Source organism: Hippocampus bargibanti, linkage group LG17 (genome assembly GCF_051943395.1).
Source record: "Hippocampus bargibanti isolate YZ-2025 linkage group LG17, ASM5194339v1, whole genome shotgun sequence".
Taxonomy (NCBI): domain Eukaryota; kingdom Metazoa; phylum Chordata; class Actinopteri; order Syngnathiformes; family Syngnathidae; genus Hippocampus; species Hippocampus bargibanti.
The window spans coordinates 430941-446971 of record NC_142750.1 but is presented as its reverse complement, the minus strand read 5'-3'; the positions used below and the strand labels follow the sequence as shown (position 1 = coordinate 446971).

Below are 16031 nucleotides of genomic sequence, written 5' to 3'. Positions count from 1 at the left end.
TTAGTTATACGGCTACCGAGCTAGCTGCCTAACTATTAGCTAGCCAGCTTTCTATTTATTTGAGTTACAAACTGAACAGTAAACAGTTTGTTTTATATTACAGGTATGTAGTCATAAAAAAATCGATAATATTAAATATAAAATGATAAAAATGACATGAAAAGTGATCAAATGTATAAATGAAGTGTAAACAATTTGGTATATAATAGTATTCAATTGAAAACGTTGCTTAAAAACAACAGATTGACATTGTATACTATCCTGTCGTATAAACCTCGCCTCTGCCATTTTGAATGGATTTTGACTTACGACCGTATATAAGTCACAAGACTAAAAATGAGATAAACCAAAAAGATTTTGGGGGGGTTTGAAAGTTTGCAGATGTGGCAGCTGCTCTAATTCACTTTGGGATAGATGACCAAGCAAAAAAGTTGGCCCAGTTTTTTGTGTGTGTGCATTTTCAGGTGTATATTGAAAAAAAAAATGAAGGTGAATTTGATTCCGTTCGAAATGGGAGGACTATAAAACCCTTGCAAATAGCACCGTGAGAATGTAGAATGTCATAAATGCTATCCCCACATGGCCACGGTCGTATTCGGTGGAGACACCTCGTGCTCCTAAAGTGGACACGATCATCATCGTGAATACTAAATGCATATTTTGCAAATATATTGCACATTTCCCCATTTATTGGGACGATGAAGGATTTTTTTGATTCTGATATTGCCCTGAAAACTCGGATGCTTGTAAACGAAAGCAGACACTTGGCGATAAACCGCAATGTCTGGTGAAAACAAATTTTCTATGTACGTCCTCCCAAATTCAACCTCGTTGAAACCGTGGGCGATGATCGATTCGAGATCTTCTACCCTGGTCCAAAAAAAGAGACAGGTTCTTCTCAAAATGTTCTTCCGATGATTCGACGCGTTCTTCCAATGCCCTCAACGCGTAACATCGAAATCAATGGACGTCGCAGAAGATGGACAAGAAGCATGTTTGTCACAATTGGTTAGCGCGCGCTTTGCAATCAGACACCCGAGCACAAGAAGCACCCGCGGGTCTGCTGGGCGGCATTTCCGAGACCCCCGCCATGCTAACGTTAGCCTCACATCACCAAAATCAGTGCCTCATGGACGCCTCGGTTCGGTCGCCCGCCGCCGAAAACGAGCCAAGTGGCGGTCTTGGGGGACGACGACCACGTAGTGTGTCTCCGGCCACGTATAAGGGTTTGATTTTAGGAGTAGAAGCCCCCGAAAATAAGTTCCCTTCCCACGCGGCGGACACTACTTGACGAAGAAGCGGGAGGTAGGCCCCGAAACACACCGCGTTCGATTTTCGCCAGTCGCCCCCGAAACGGAGCACCAACCTGGGCTGCCAGTCATTCCGGTGTGGCTGCAGTTTGTGGGCACCGCTGAGCCGAGACTTCGGGGCTTTCCGGCTCATTACCTTTTGAGGAGCTGCATGGCCCGCTCCGCTCGGTTCGCGGCGGGAACGTCGAGCGAGGATCTCGCGTTTGTCGTTCACTTTCCGATGATGTCAAGTATCGCAAATCGATGGCTACTCCTTGTTACAGTTAGCTTAGCTCCAAGAGGTTGTGTTTGGTTAGCCTTCTTCGTGCTGGAAGAAGCGACGGCGTCGCTCTTAGGTTTCGTTAGCGCCTCCGATCGACTGGCGGCGGCAACTGCAACTTATCTCCTCCATTGGCCATTTTGATAACAAACAGTTCATTTGTAAGCGCCTTTCTAAACTCTCAAGGTCACTTTACAGTCACACGATGACGTTTTCTGTTCACCGCAACGCGCTAGCAGGGCGGCAACGCGTACGACCATTTTGGCCAGCCAGTCATTTAGCCTACGAGTCATAATTCAACATTTTGAATGGCTTTCGACTGACAACCATTTTGACTTACGACCATTTGGTCAGAAGGGAACTCGATCGTAAGTCGGACGTTACCTGTATACTGTCGTGTGTATATACACACGACAATATACAGGTAACATCTGACTTATGACCACCCGCACTTACGACCACGACCTCCAGATCCTATTTTTACAATTTTAATTTTACGCCTGGCACCACAACGCGCTAGCAAGCTGGCAACGCGTACGACAATTTTAGCCAGCCTGCTAGCATCTCACTCTCGCACGGCAATCGACTGTGCGATGGCACCACAGGGGGGGAGTTTGCATGTCATTTAGCCTCCTAGTTTCTATTCTTGTTTGTTGGGAGGTGTGGGCAACGGAAGCCAAATTGGACTTGATTTGTGGGATCGGCCATTTTGAATGGATTTCCACTTACGATTATCATTAGCTATCTCTTAGCTAGCTAGATTTCTATCTATTTGAGTTACTTCCGGCTTGAGTGGACGCTGGCGCGTGTGGCTGCCGCTGCTCACCCACAGAAAAGCTTATCCTGTGACTGTAAAGCGACCTTGAGAGTTTTGAAAGGCGCTTCAAAGTGAAATGGATTATTATTATTATTGAACATTTTGAATAGATTTCGACTTGCGACCATCTCAATTTACGATTATTTGACTTACGACCATTTGGTCAGAACGGAACTCGATCGTAAATCAGATGTTACCTGTGTTTCATAAGAATTCATTGGACAAAATAGAACTCACATGAGTTTGTGATTCAGATATGTTTACGCCAGCAGAGAAGGCCTTGCAGACCCTGCCGGCCCAACACTGGTATGAGTAGACGGCGCGGTATTCTGAGCCGAATGTGTCCCACGCAGGCAAAAAGGTACACAGGCGTTGAATTTCAGTGGTCGGCGAGGGCGCAGTTACTTAGAGACGGATTGCAAAGAGGCTGCGTTTCCATGGAAACCCTGCTGGCTGAGTCATCTTCACTGCAGTGCTCGCTCGCTCGCTCGCTCTTCTTCTTTGTGCGCATGTGCTGCTGTCGCTCTTTTCATTCATTCATCTTCATTCATTCATTCATCTTCATCCCGTTTGAATCATCTCCATTCCAAAATTCTGCATTGGCTGACAAGGACGTCAATCAACCTGTGACACTTGATTTCATTCACCGTTCAAACCATCGGCAAAAATGTGTCCACTGCGGTGCCAGGGTTTTTGTCATTGTCACTCCAATTGCAGGACACACAGAATATTGAGTTTTATCATCAACATTCAATGCAGCATATGAAACCTTAAACTCTCTTCTTTCATTTATTTCCTAAGTTAAACAAGTCTGGAGTTATCTGAGCTTGACATGGGGGCGGCTGTATAAAATATAATACAAAGCATCCATATTGGTTGATATATCAACATATGATATAGGTATATATATATATATATATATATATATATATATATATATATCAACATTCAATCCAGCCTAAGAAACATGGGACCTTTCTTCTTTCATCAGAAAAAAGTGATTTCCTAAATTATACGGCTCTGGAGTTATGAGCTATAAATGGGGGCAGCTGTACAAAATTCAATACAGTGATACCTCAGCTTACAAACTTAATTGGTTCCCAGAAATTGTGTGTAAGACCAAAAGTTCGTCTTCCAAACATTTATTTCCCATAAGAAACCATTAACATGAGAACAATCAGTTCCCAGTTCCCATAAAACATCATTTTCTACTAAATGAGCCTTAAAACTACACAAAATACAGTGATACCTTAGCTTACAAACTTAAATGGTTCCCAGAAAGTGTGAGGCCAAAAGTTCGTCTTCCAAACATTTATTTCCCATAAGAAACCATTAAAATGAGAATAATCCTTTCCCAGGTCCCCATAAAGCATCATTTTCTACTAAATAAGCCTACCCAGCTATTAGCTTGCTAGCTAGCTTTCTATTTATGAGTTACTTCCGGGTTGCTGATGTGACCTGTTAGGTAGCTAACTGGCTAGCTGGGTATCTAGCTCGCTATTTATTAGCTATCTATCTAGCTAGCCATCTAGCGAGCAATCTATTAGCTTGCTAGCTAGCTTTCTATCTATGAGTTACTTCCGGGTTGCTGATGTGATCTATTAGGTAGCTAACTGGCTATCTAGCTGGGTATCTAGCTAGCTATTTATTAGCTCGCCGGCTAGCTAGCTTTCTATCACACACATGCGCACAAGGCCTCATGGCGGGCAACGTTTCTTTCGTCATCCGAAGGGCCTCCGATGCCCCCCTGCATGATTGATGCTGTCGCGTGTGCTCGACACGGCGCCGACGCTGGCCTTTGATTTAGGCCTTCGTGTGACATTTTCGGGGCCTGCGATGGCGCCCACTTTGCTTGTGTGCCGGCACGGCCAATGCATGAATTGACTGGGCTGTTTCATGCGTCCATCCCGCGGGCGCTTTGTGCCAGTCGGCGTGGGTCTTTCTCTTTGTTTGTTTGGGCTGGGGTGGAGGCTGGAGGGCAGGGGGCGCTCTATAAATAGAAAGCCACAGCGCCCTCTTACCGCTCGCCTTGGATGCCAACAGAAAGCTGAGGGAAGAAGAAGGCTGGATGGATGGATGGATGGATGGATGGAAGGCAGATGAAGGAGATATCTATTTGCCGTCTATTAGCTATTTAACTCACTAGCTAGCTATCTGGCTAGCTATCTGTTAGCTCTCTATTAGCTAGCTAGCTTTCTATCTGAGTTACTTAGCTATCAAATTAGCTGTCTATTAGCTAGCTAGCTAGCGTTCATTCTGAGTTACTTCTGGGTAGAGTGAAGGCCTAGCTAGCTATATGTAAGCTATTAGCTAGCTTTCTATCCAAGTTACTTTGCTATCAAATTAGCTGTCTATTAGCTAGCTTTCTAGCTGAGTTACTTCCGGGTTGAGTGAAGGCCTAGCTAGCTACCTGTTAGCTATCTATTAGCTAGCTTGCTTTCTATTTGAGTGACTTCCGGGTTGAGTGAATGCTGGTGCGTGCGGCTGCCGCTGCTCACCCACAGAAAAACTTATCCTGTAAACCGCATCCTGTGACTGTAAAGTGACCTTGAGAGTTTTGAAAGGCGCTTAGAAATGAAATGTATGATGATGATGAAGGAGAAAATGCACATTCGGAGCAGTTGGGCGGGCATTGACGAACCGCGGCATCTCTTGCACAACGGATGCCCGTAAAAGGACGTTAGAGATAGAAGCGGCCATCCGCGTAACCCAAAACACGTTAGCTGTCATAATATCATAGCTAGATAGCCATATAACTAATCGATAGTCAGCTAGACAGCTAGCTAGCTAGCCAGCCAGATAGCCAATAGATAGCAAATAGCAATGCAATGAAACGGAGAGAAGTGAGCCGCGAAGTAGCGGGGGAGGACTGTATTGTCATCCACGTCAAAACGCTTCCGTGTTTTGACGTGCATTTCTCTTTCTAATTATTCCTTCTGACCGTCACGTGCCTAACTTTTCATCACGTGACATTTTCAGCAACCCCCCCCCCCCCCCCCCCAGGCACCAAGGTTTGTTTACCCGGATGGAGCCATGCTGTGACGTCAGCAACCACAACCGTCCGTTCCTTGAAGGGAGGGGGGGGAGGGGGGCACCTCACACGCCAAAACCAAAGGCGCGCGGGGGGGGGGGATCTCTCCCACTTGAAAGTCCCCGCACGGACGCGCGCGCACGCGTGTGATCGGATGCGCGCGCCCTCGCTCGCTCGACGGCTACGGACGACCAAACGCGGGGGGGGGGGGGCGGTCAACTGATGGCACAGCTGCCCCATCCCGCTATCTCTTTAAATGACACCGAGCCGTAGCGCTGTGCGCGGGCGCGTGAGTGCGCGAGTGCACGCGCGCGCGCCTTTGGGGGCGAAATTAGGCGAGCGCCGCCGACGCGTCGTGCCGGAGGACGATCGAAAGCTCGACTCGGACGCCCTTTTTTGCTCACCTTCCGCCGAGGAGACCGAGCGGACGCCATTTTCAGGCTTTTTCGAGCTTTGAAGGCTTTTGGGGCGAGCGGTCTGCTCGTCCGCGGTGGGCGCGTCGCCGGCCTCGCGAGAGGATAGAGCGGACGGGTGAGGGGGTGAGGAGGGGCGAGTGGGGGGAGGCGGCTCCCTCGCCCTCATATTTTCTGGTTTGTCAAAGAAGGAAACGTGATCGAGAGGACCAGCATGGATTAAGAGACGAGCGAAAAGCCATTTGAGAGGTAAGGTAAGGTGGGGGGGGGCGATAGCAGCCGGTGCTTGTGCGCGCGCGCGCGCGCGCGGCCGCGATGGCTGAAGCTCCGCTCGGTTATGTCAGTGGCGGCGTCGGCGCTCTACACCGCGGTCATCCGCTCCCGCTTTGGTGCTCGTTGGCGGGTGGTCCGGCCTCTTTGTTTGCATCCGGCCTCGGGGAAGACCAAAAGCGATCGAACCGCATCGAGCTGCGGATGGAGAAGGAGCGCGGTGACGTCACGGGGGAGGGGGGGGCACGGCACTGATTTTGAGTCTGAATGCACTGTCGGGGGGGTGCACGCGCGTGCGCGTCGTTGTTTGTTATCGGCTGTTTGATTCCGTTGTGGTCCAAACATCCTTTCGGATAAACGAGGCTTTTCAAAATAAGAGCGCGTTTTCACCCACAGAGGACATTGATGGCTAAGCTAACGTTAGCGAGACATCCATTTCAAAGCCTTTGCTTGATGTGATGTTGTTTTGTATTTGACGGGGGACTTTCACAGTAAAACAACAAGAAAAGGCGCAAAATCCTTCCAAATCGTCCATGAATGCAAATTTCCCCATTGCGGGACGAATAAAGGTATTCTGATTCTGATTCTGATTCTGATGAAAGCCAGGAATGACTCGTCAAAAACAACCTTGACATGAAAGGCTCGTCGCCACAGTTCAAGGCGCCAATCACCTTTGGCCTAATTAATAAGCTCATCTTGCGCAACAAGATGGAAACGAGACTTCGTTTGATTTCAGAAAAGTGGACAAAAGGCTTTGACCCAAGTGATGACGCAACAGCATTCGTTACCACGGTTACTATTGTTTCACCACAATATTGCTAGGACACACTGCACTAGTATCATCCCATAAAAGACATGACAAATAATCATCTAATCTAAACTCAATTGATCTCATTGGATTGGATTGGATGCACCTTGATTCGTCTCGCAGTGGAGAAATGGACATTTCACAGCAGCAAAGTTATGAAAGGAAGAGGAAAGGAAAGAAAGAAGTAGAAACACTAAATATGGGAGCTGCTGGAAAGGTAGACACTCTCGCGGCGCCATCTTGAAGTAAAAAAAAACTAACAATAAAACTACACAAAGACGCACATAGTCATTCATTCTTTAGCCCTTGCTGTACCGTCATTGTGACATGAAGCAGTTCTAGATGAAAGAGGAGAGGATCAAAGGATCTGATCTCATCTAATCTAAGCGAATCTAATCTAAACTAAATGGATTTGATTTGATCTAATCTAATCTAATCTTATCTGGTCGTAAGTAGAAATACGTTCAAAATGTCGAATAGAGACTGGGAGGCTAAATGACTCGCAAACTCTGGTGCCATCACGCGGTCGATTGCTGTGCGAGTGTGTGACCTGCTGGCTGGCCAAAATTGTGGCGTAGAATTAAAATTTTTAAACTATATAGGACCTATATAGACCGTACTTACGACGACAACCTATATTGGAGGGCGCGGTCGTAAGTACGGGTGGTCGTAAATCGAGCTGGTTGTAAGTCGGATGGTACCTGTAAACGGATGAGGATTAAGATCCCGGCATTCCTCAGAGGCCCCAAATGGCAGACCACTTTGACTTTCTTGGACTTGGTTTCTTGGTCTCGTCACTAGACTCGAGTGACTAAATGCTTCCCGTTTCAGATCAATGTCTGGTTGGCCTTTTCCCCGACGCTTGTCCAGGTGCTCCTTCAAGTCATCGTCGCTGTGAAATATGTCCAAGCACTTCACCCGCAGCCGGTCCAGCTGTAAACAGACTTGTATTATGTAACGGAGGAACCCGGCCGGCGACGCCGCCGCAGCTGAGGCGGAGCGAGGCTCCATCTGCTCCGGCACCCAAAATGGCTCATGCTAACGATAGCGCAAACAGATACATGCAAGTGTGCGCCGTGGGGTTGTTGCGGCGGAGCCACGGCGAGGTTGTGTGCAAAGTCGGGATGTTACGTAATAATGAAATGAATAAAAAATGAATTCACATTCAGATATTTTTAGGCCAGCGGAGAAGGCCCTGCAGGCCATGACGCTCCACCACAGGTGGATCCTTTCCACTTTCCGCCACGTCCAGAAATAATGAAATGGAAAAAAATGACTTCACGTTCAGATATTTTTAGGCCAGCAGAGAAGGCCTTGCAGGCCCTGACACTCCACCACAGGTGGATCCTTTCAAAAATTGCCGCTTCAGTACTTTTCGGCTAAACAATTACATTTAGTAGTCTGGAATCACGATATAGGATTTTTAAAATGTAATTCATTAAAAATAATAAACATGTCATGATCTGGTTGGCGACCAACGGGTGGCGCTGTCGGCCCCGCCTGCACCTGCACAGGTGCCGGTCGTTTCCAATCAGTCACACTCAAAAGGACACCCGGCACGACCATTCGGTGTCGGGTAATTGTTCAATGTCCTTGTATGCAATTGTACGCACTGTGTGCGGTGCATGCGTTTGTTTAATCTTGGCGGACTTTTAATCTTGGTTTTCTTTTGCTACTTTGTCTTTTTTCCATTCAGATGATTTTGATGTTTTTCATTTTGTTCCTGCTGACTTTATTTTCATACAATTTGTCAAATACAACCTCCTGCTCCCTCCTGCCTGCTTTTTGGGATCCGCACCCGCCATCACCACCTTGCAAAAACCTGACAAACCAGTGGACTGTGATTGACTGCTATCAAATTGAAAATTGTATGAACCACGCACAACATTTCCAATCTCAAATATTTCAAATCCTGGCATGCTTTGGCCACATTTTGCAATGGTCACCCCGATGGTTATTATGATTATTATTATTGCGGTTATTATGATTACTACCTGGATGGATATCTAGCTAGCTACCTAGCTGGCTATCAATTTGCTATCTATTAGCTATCTAGCTGGCTATCTGTTAGTTATACGGCTATCTAGCTATCTATTAGCTAGCTAGTTTCCTATCTATTTGAGTGACCTCCGGTTTTAGTGAACGCTGGCGGGTGCGCTGCCGCTGCTCACCCACGGAGAAACTTATCCTGTGACTGAAAAGTGACCTTGAGAGTTTTGAAAGGCGCTTGTAAATGAAATGTATTATTATTACAATTATTACTTTGCGCCACGTCGAGAAAGGCGATGAAATACAGCGCCCCCATGTGGCTGAGCTGCTTTCCCAATGTGTGTTTCCCCGGCAGGTTCCCGATGTTGAACATGTCCACCCCCAGCGAGCTGAAGTCTCCCTGCGTGACTCGCAACGGCCTGGTCAAGCTGCCCCCCAGCCAGCCCAACGGCCTGGGCAGCGCCAGCATCACCAAGGGCACGCCGGCCGCCAAGAACCGCCTGTGCCAGTCGTCCTCGGTGCCCTCCATTTTGCCTCCCCCGCCATCTTCTCTCCCCTACCGCCACCACCTGCACCTGCACCTGCACCACCATCACCACCACCGCCACCCGCACCGCCACCCCCACCCGGACAACGCGGTCACGCCGCACTCGGCGGCTTCCGTCCTCGGCGGCGACCCGCAATCCGGGAAGCCGCCGGCGGGTCCGAAGCCGTGCCCGCGCCAAGCGCCCCCGCTGACGCCGCCCAAGCCCCTTTTTCTGGAGCGCCAGCCGGTCCTGGACGAGAAGCTGCTCAATCGCTTGCTGTGGTACTTCACCAGCGCGGAAAAGTGCGTGCTGGCCCAGGTCTGCAAGATCTGGCGGAAGGTGCTGTACCAGCCCAAGTTTTGGGAGGGGGTGACGGCCATCCTCCACGCCAAGGAGCTTTACACCTTCTCGCTCAACGGAGACAAGGAGTTTGTCAGTCTCCAGGCCTTCGCCCTGCGCGGCTTCCAGTCTTTTTGCTTAGTGGGTGTGTCAGACCTGGACATTTGCGAGTTTATTGACAACTACCCGCTCTCCAAGAAGGGGGTTCGTTCCGTCAGCCTCAAGAGGTCCACCATTACGGATGCCGGACTGGAGGTGAGTCACTCTGTGGCGGAAGAGCCACCGACTCACAGAACCCCTAGGGTTCGATCCAACCCAGGTTAAGAACCACTGCGCTAGGCAAAGTCGCTATTCTATTGGACTGTTGCCATGGCGAAAAGCTGCAACTGTTGAGCGCCTGATCCACGGTGCGAGCTATATGGACTGTCTTGGCGTGAGTGCCCGAAAATGCGACTTACGTCCACTCAACTCGACTCGAGTGTGAATTTCAAGGACCGCCGCCGTGCGCATTCAGACAGAACCATTCAAACCGACTAGAACAGGGGTGTCAAAATCCGGTCCTCGAGGGCCGCCGTCCGACATGTTTTGCAAGTCTCCCTGTTGCAACGCACCTGATTCAAGGGAACCGGTTCAATGGGCACACCTGATTCCAATGACCAGATCATCAGCAAGCTGATGAAGCATGAATCAGGTGCGTTGCAATAGGGAGACTTGGAAAACATGTAGGACGGCGCCCCTCGAGGACCAGAGTTAGACACCCTTGGACTAGAAAAAGAAACAATGGATGACAAAGGCGACACCGAAAGATGGAGCATCCGGAAGTCCACCACGCATCAATTGCATTTGTCTACTGGACCGGGTCTATTCGTTGCCTAGTTTTGCCAGATTGAGACCTACGAGATCTACGAGATCAATGATCTGTTTTTCTATTGATATCAAACATGATATCAGACATTGACAAAGAATGAGGTCTAGATACTAAGGCGACCTTTGTACGGCAGGTGATGTTGGAGCAGATGGAAGGTCTGATGCATCTGGAACTGTCAGGGTGCAACGACTTCACGGAAGCCGGCCTTTGGTCCAGTCTCAACGCTCGCTTGACCTCGCTCAGCGTCAGCGACTGCATCAACGTGGCGGACGACGCCATCGCTGCCATCTCGCAGCTCCTGCCCAACCTGTCCGAGCTCAGCCTGCAGGCCTATCACGTGACCGACACGGCCATGGCCTACTTCACTGCCAAACAGGTATCCCGGGGGGGAAACCCCGCCCGGAGAAACAGTTTCTAAGATTTCTGTATGTGGCCCTTTGGCGATAACGTTGAGACAAGTTGAACTCCACCCCCAACATGACTTTCTGGCCCCCCTTTTAGGGCTACACCACCCATACCCTGCGGCTTCACTCCTGCTGGGAGATCACCAATCACGGCGTGGTCAATATGGTGCACAGCCTGCCCAACCTGACGGCGCTCAGCCTCTCCGGATGCTCCAAAATCACCGACGACGGCGTGGAGCTGGTGGCCGAGAACCTGCGCAAGCTCCGCAGCTTGGACTTGTCCTGGTGCCCCAGAATCACTGACATGGCCCTGGAGTACATTGCCTGTGACCTGCATAAGTTGGAAGAACTTGTCCTTGACAGGTCAGTCATTTTGTGTGTGTGTGTGTGTGTGTGTGTGTGTGTGTGTGTGTGTGTGTGTGTGTGTGTGTGTGTGTGTGTGTGTGTGTGTGTGTGACTATTATTGTGAGGACCAGTATGACTCAGAAAGGATGGTCCTCACTCCTTATCTGGAGTTACCCGGACCTCACAAAAACGTTGAAACAGGAATGTTTGTGTGTGTATACACATATAACAATAAATAAATACATACACAATACATACATAAATACATACACATAAATAATAAACAAATAATAAATAGAAAATAATAAACAAGCACATAAATCAATGAATAAATAAATAATAAATAGCAAATGATAAATAAGCACGTGAATAAATATATGAATAGATAAACAAACAAGAAATAATGAATAACAAATACACTACTAATAAATAATAAATGAGTCCTGGCCACTTCTCGTTTTGCTTTGGCTTGGAATTGAAATGCGTTTGTGTATTTTTGCTTCCTTTGAGGTGCGTCCGGATCACCGACACCGGTTTGGGCTATTTGTCCACAATGTCGTCATTGCGGAGCCTCTACCTGCGCTGGTGTTGCCAGGTACGAAAATCCAGGCCACAAAATCACGTCTGCGGACCTCACAAACATTCCAGTGATTGTTTGATTGACGCTCAGGTGCAGGATTTCGGATTGCAGCATTTGTTTGGGATGAGGAGTCTTTGTCTACTTTCTCTAGCAGGTACTGTCACATTTTTGTCAGTAGAGAAGGCCTTGCAGGCCCTGACGGCCCGCCACTGGTTATTTTAGACCACGTCGCCATCTAGTGGTTGCTCGTAACGCAGTGCAATAAGTCATTTTTTTTTTGGGGGGGGGGGGGGGCAATAAATATAGGTAACATCCAAGTTACGACCGGGTTCCGTTCTGACAAAACGGTCGTAAGTCAAAATCCATTCAAAATGGCTGACGTGACGTTTACACGACGGGATAGCATACGATGTCAATCCGTTGTTTTTATGCAACGTTTTCAATTGAATACTATTATATACCAAACTGTATACAGTTCATTTATACATTTGATAACTTTTCATGTCATTTTTATCATTTTATATTTCGTATTATCGATTTTTATTACTGTATAACTGTACCTGTAATGTATACAAAACTGTTTACTGTAGGTTATTTTTAAATTTTATAGTTAGCTTTTAAGTTTCGGCGCACACAGGTTCTGATGACCCAAATACGCACGGCTTCCCACGCACGCGCGCTGTTGAAAAGCTTGCTTGCGCGTTGCGGCGCCTGGCGTCGAATTTTAAAAAAAGGGTCTGGCGGTTGTGGTAGTAACTGAGATGTTACTTGTATTGACTTTTGAATCATTTTTCCTCCCTGAGACGACGACGATGTCAACATGTGAACGTCCCCTCCCTTCAGGTTGCCCCCTGATTACCACCACGGGGCTCTCGGGCCTCATTCAGCTGCAGGATCTGGAGGAACTGGAACTGACCAACTGCCCGGGAGCCACGGCCGAGCTCTTCAAATACTACTCGCAACACCTCCCGCGTTGCATGGTCATCGAATAAGGAAGAGCGAGGCCTCGTCCCGCCGCCGCCATCGCTCCACCTTCCTCCTCCTTCCTCTTCCTCACTCTGGTTAAAATGAAGGCCGGACGGCGTGCGAGCAAAAAGGCTCGCTTGGACGTCTTTAAGTTTGGTTTGAGGTTGGAGACCAGATACCCGGGGGTTTGTCCGAGCGGTCTTTGCAAAAACACCAAGGCCCGCTTTGGTTCGGAAGTCCCGCTCACAGCCATCGTGTTAGGCGGTCAGGGACGCCGGCGCATGTTTTTCATCACTGGGTGTCATCTAAGCCGCCATTTTTGTCTTCCGAGCTTCAATGTCGTCTTGTTGGGACACAAACCAGCCGCTCATCAAATCGGACTCCACGGATGGAACTTTTTTCTCTCTTTCTCTCTCTTTGTACCTGTGATGTGTGTGTCATGAACCCAGAGGTTCCGATGGGGTCATAGGGGAAGGAATATAACAGCCCCTTAACCCCCCCCCCCTCCCTCCACATCTGAATCAGCAGTTCAAAAAAAATCCAAAATATAACAGGACATTTTGGACAACAACTGTTTACATCATTTGTCCTTTTTTTGCTCGGACTGGTGGACGCATTTCTCCTTTGACATTTCATGACGAAATTCTAGCTAAAGCTAACACGCTGTCATATGCTAATCCAGTGGTTCTTAACCTATTGGGAATTAATTCCCCATCGGCTCGATGGGGGATTCAGGTTAAGAACCACTGCTAATCGCTTTTGTTGTCTTTAAAGGATTCGTCGGGGAAGCGGTGGAAGAGTCAAAAAAAGGATTCTACTTTTTTGTTTTTGTGTTTTTGCCGGAGGGTTTTAAGTGCTTTTTGCCTTGAGAGGTGTCCTTATTGGCCTTGTTATTTCCAAGTCAGACGACAAAGCGTCCGTTTGAAGTACAGCTAACATCCGACTCACGACCGAGTCCCGTTCCGACCAAACGACCGGAAGTCGAAATGCATTGGCAAACCCCACCCACACGGTCGATTGCTGTCCGAGCGTGAGATGCTGGCTGGCTAGCCAAAATTGCTGTACGCGTCGCCGGCCTACTCGCTAGTTGCAGTGCCGGGCGTAGAATTAAAATGTTAAAAATTAAGGTCGTGTTCGTAAGTGTGGGGGAGGGTTGTAAGTCGAGTCGGTCATAAGTGGAATCGGTCGTAAGTGGGATGTTACCTGTATTTCTGGAATGAGGCGATGTTGCATTTTGAAACTTGACTGGAAAACACACCCGTGGTTTTGCGGTTGTATTTTCGAGTGCGGATTTCGAGGTAAACTTTCAACGCAGTATTTATTGACTCTGCCTCAAAGAGTTTTTTTATTATTATTATTATGATTATTATTTTAGGGGGTGGTTTTCACCGTCTTCATTCGCAATTTTTTATTGAACACGTTTGGAAGGCTCATCATATCGTCATGAAAAGGAGCCACAAATTTGCAGATGCCTTTTGTGTTGCCCTTTGGGGTCAGAGGTCACGGCATGGCTGACTTGAGAGGAACCACATCAATCAAAGAGCGAAAACAACAACCGGGTAGACACCAAAAAAAATAAAAACACACACACATTGATTTGATTGGATTGTGACTGGAAACGGCACAAAGTTGTACAAAAGGATTTTAAATCCAGCAAAAATGCATCAAGGTGGAACAAACACAAAATGTGACTCTACAAAAAAAAACTACAAAACATCAATTCAAAGGCAATAGATTTATTTTTATAGCATTGGTTTGATATTCTAATGAGATGAAAATGCCTGTGAGTTAGCCACACACACCGCCACTTTTTTTCTGATTATTTTGCCTCTTAAAGGACAACCGACACCTGCGGACAAATTGCGTCCAGTATTTGTAAAATGACTTGAAATGACATCTACTAAGCGCAAGATTCCACGGTAAAATATAGCTAGCTACATTTGACGTTTTAAGACTCGCACTGAATATTCAGGAAGTCTTGTTTTCAAGTTGGTGACGATTCCTGACGTGACGTCACGTCAGGAACGCCCCTGACCCACAAAGCGACACACAATGCATTTTGGGTACTTTTGTTGATGGCAAAATTAGAAGGAAAACTACATCAGTAACGCCATGGTGAATCGTTGTGTGATGCACCAAGACTACTATTTGATAATAGTTGACACAAATTCCCAGCAGACAAATGAGCCCATTTCCAACGCAGCTTGTGTGCCGTCTTGTGCATTTTCTGGGCGCTACATTGGAGTCCAGGCGGCTCGAATTGATACCTTGAAGGACTTCTTGAATCGATGGCAAACATTGATGCTTTCCTCTTCAGAACTATTTGAATCCTATTCAAAACTGGATGAGTAACAAGAAAGCATCTTTTTCCAAATCTGAACTGTCTGAAACCATTGTTTTGATTCTGGAGCATGGCAGTTTGTGACCAATAGTGACGTCACCAACAAGGGGGCGGGACCTTTTGAAACTCGCCATTTCCGAGGTCCTTTTGAAGTACGTCGTTTTGGGACACTTGAAGTCATTTTAATTGGTGTTCTGCATTTGACTCAAAATATCAGTCTGCGTGTTTTGGCTATTTGAGATGCTATCAAACGTTTTTCTGATGTCAGTTAGGAAACAAAAGTAAATGCTGTCGGTTGTCCTTGAAGGTGTCCTCAGACGTGCTTACTGCCAACTCCGTGACAGCCGGTGTGAGTTTGTGCCAAATAAACGTGCTGCTTTGCCTTGTACGCCGACTGTAAAGAGGCGGGCGGACGCTGCATGTTTTCATGTGATTTTCTTTTTTTTTTCCACGGCGTGAGCGAGTGAGCGATGTTGGGTGGGAGGGCTTGATCTGCTTCTGTATTTCAAAGACTGTCCGTCTGTTCATTGTACATATTTATTTTATCTATTTATTTCCATTCTTTTGGGTGTCGCCGAAAGGGTTTGTTTATTTATTGAGAGACATTGCTTCAAATTGACCATGATTGCTGCCTTTCATTTCTTTTCCTGCCTGACATTTCAACTCCTAAAATAAATATTCCACCCTGTCCTGACATGATATACTCACTGTCACTATTTTAATTTATTTTATGATTTTTATTTTGTAATTTATTATTAATTATA

General features: G+C 47.3%; 2 protein-coding genes across 7 annotated transcripts in view; one reads left to right on the top strand and one right to left on the bottom strand.

Annotated features, from left to right (window-relative positions):
- The window catches only part of smg1 (SMG1 nonsense mediated mRNA decay associated PI3K related kinase), a 40993-nt gene extending 39399 nt beyond the window's left edge, over positions 1-1594 (bottom strand). For all 3 annotated transcript variants that reach the window (XM_089017899.1, XM_089017901.1, XM_089017900.1), the window contains exon 1: positions 1367-1594. In XM_089017899.1, the coding sequence (XP_088874025.1) occupies positions 1367-1443 (77 nt within the window). In that variant the 5' untranslated portion in view covers positions 1444-1594. The remainder of the gene's footprint in view (positions 1-1366) is intronic.
- Positions 1098-15966, top strand: fbxl16 (F-box and leucine rich repeat protein 16). 4 transcript variants are annotated; one of them, XM_089017905.1, is made up of 7 exons: positions 5529-6079; positions 9253-10018; positions 10765-11007; positions 11133-11398; positions 11891-11975; positions 12051-12114; positions 12804-15966. In XM_089017905.1, exons 2-7 carry the CDS (start codon positions 9260-9262, stop codon positions 12950-12952), a joined length of 1566 nt encoding a protein of 521 aa, XP_088874031.1. In that variant the 5' UTR covers positions 5529-6079; positions 9253-9259; the 3' UTR covers positions 12953-15966. The 4 variants fall into 4 exon arrangements, with proteins under 4 accessions (XP_088874029.1, XP_088874028.1, XP_088874031.1 ...); XM_089017903.1 differs by lacking the exon at positions 5529-6079 and adding an exon at positions 1098-1305 and having other exon boundaries at positions 11891-12114; XM_089017902.1 differs by having other exon boundaries at positions 5526-6079; positions 11891-12114.
- The last annotated feature ends 65 nt before the right edge of the window (positions 15967-16031 follow it).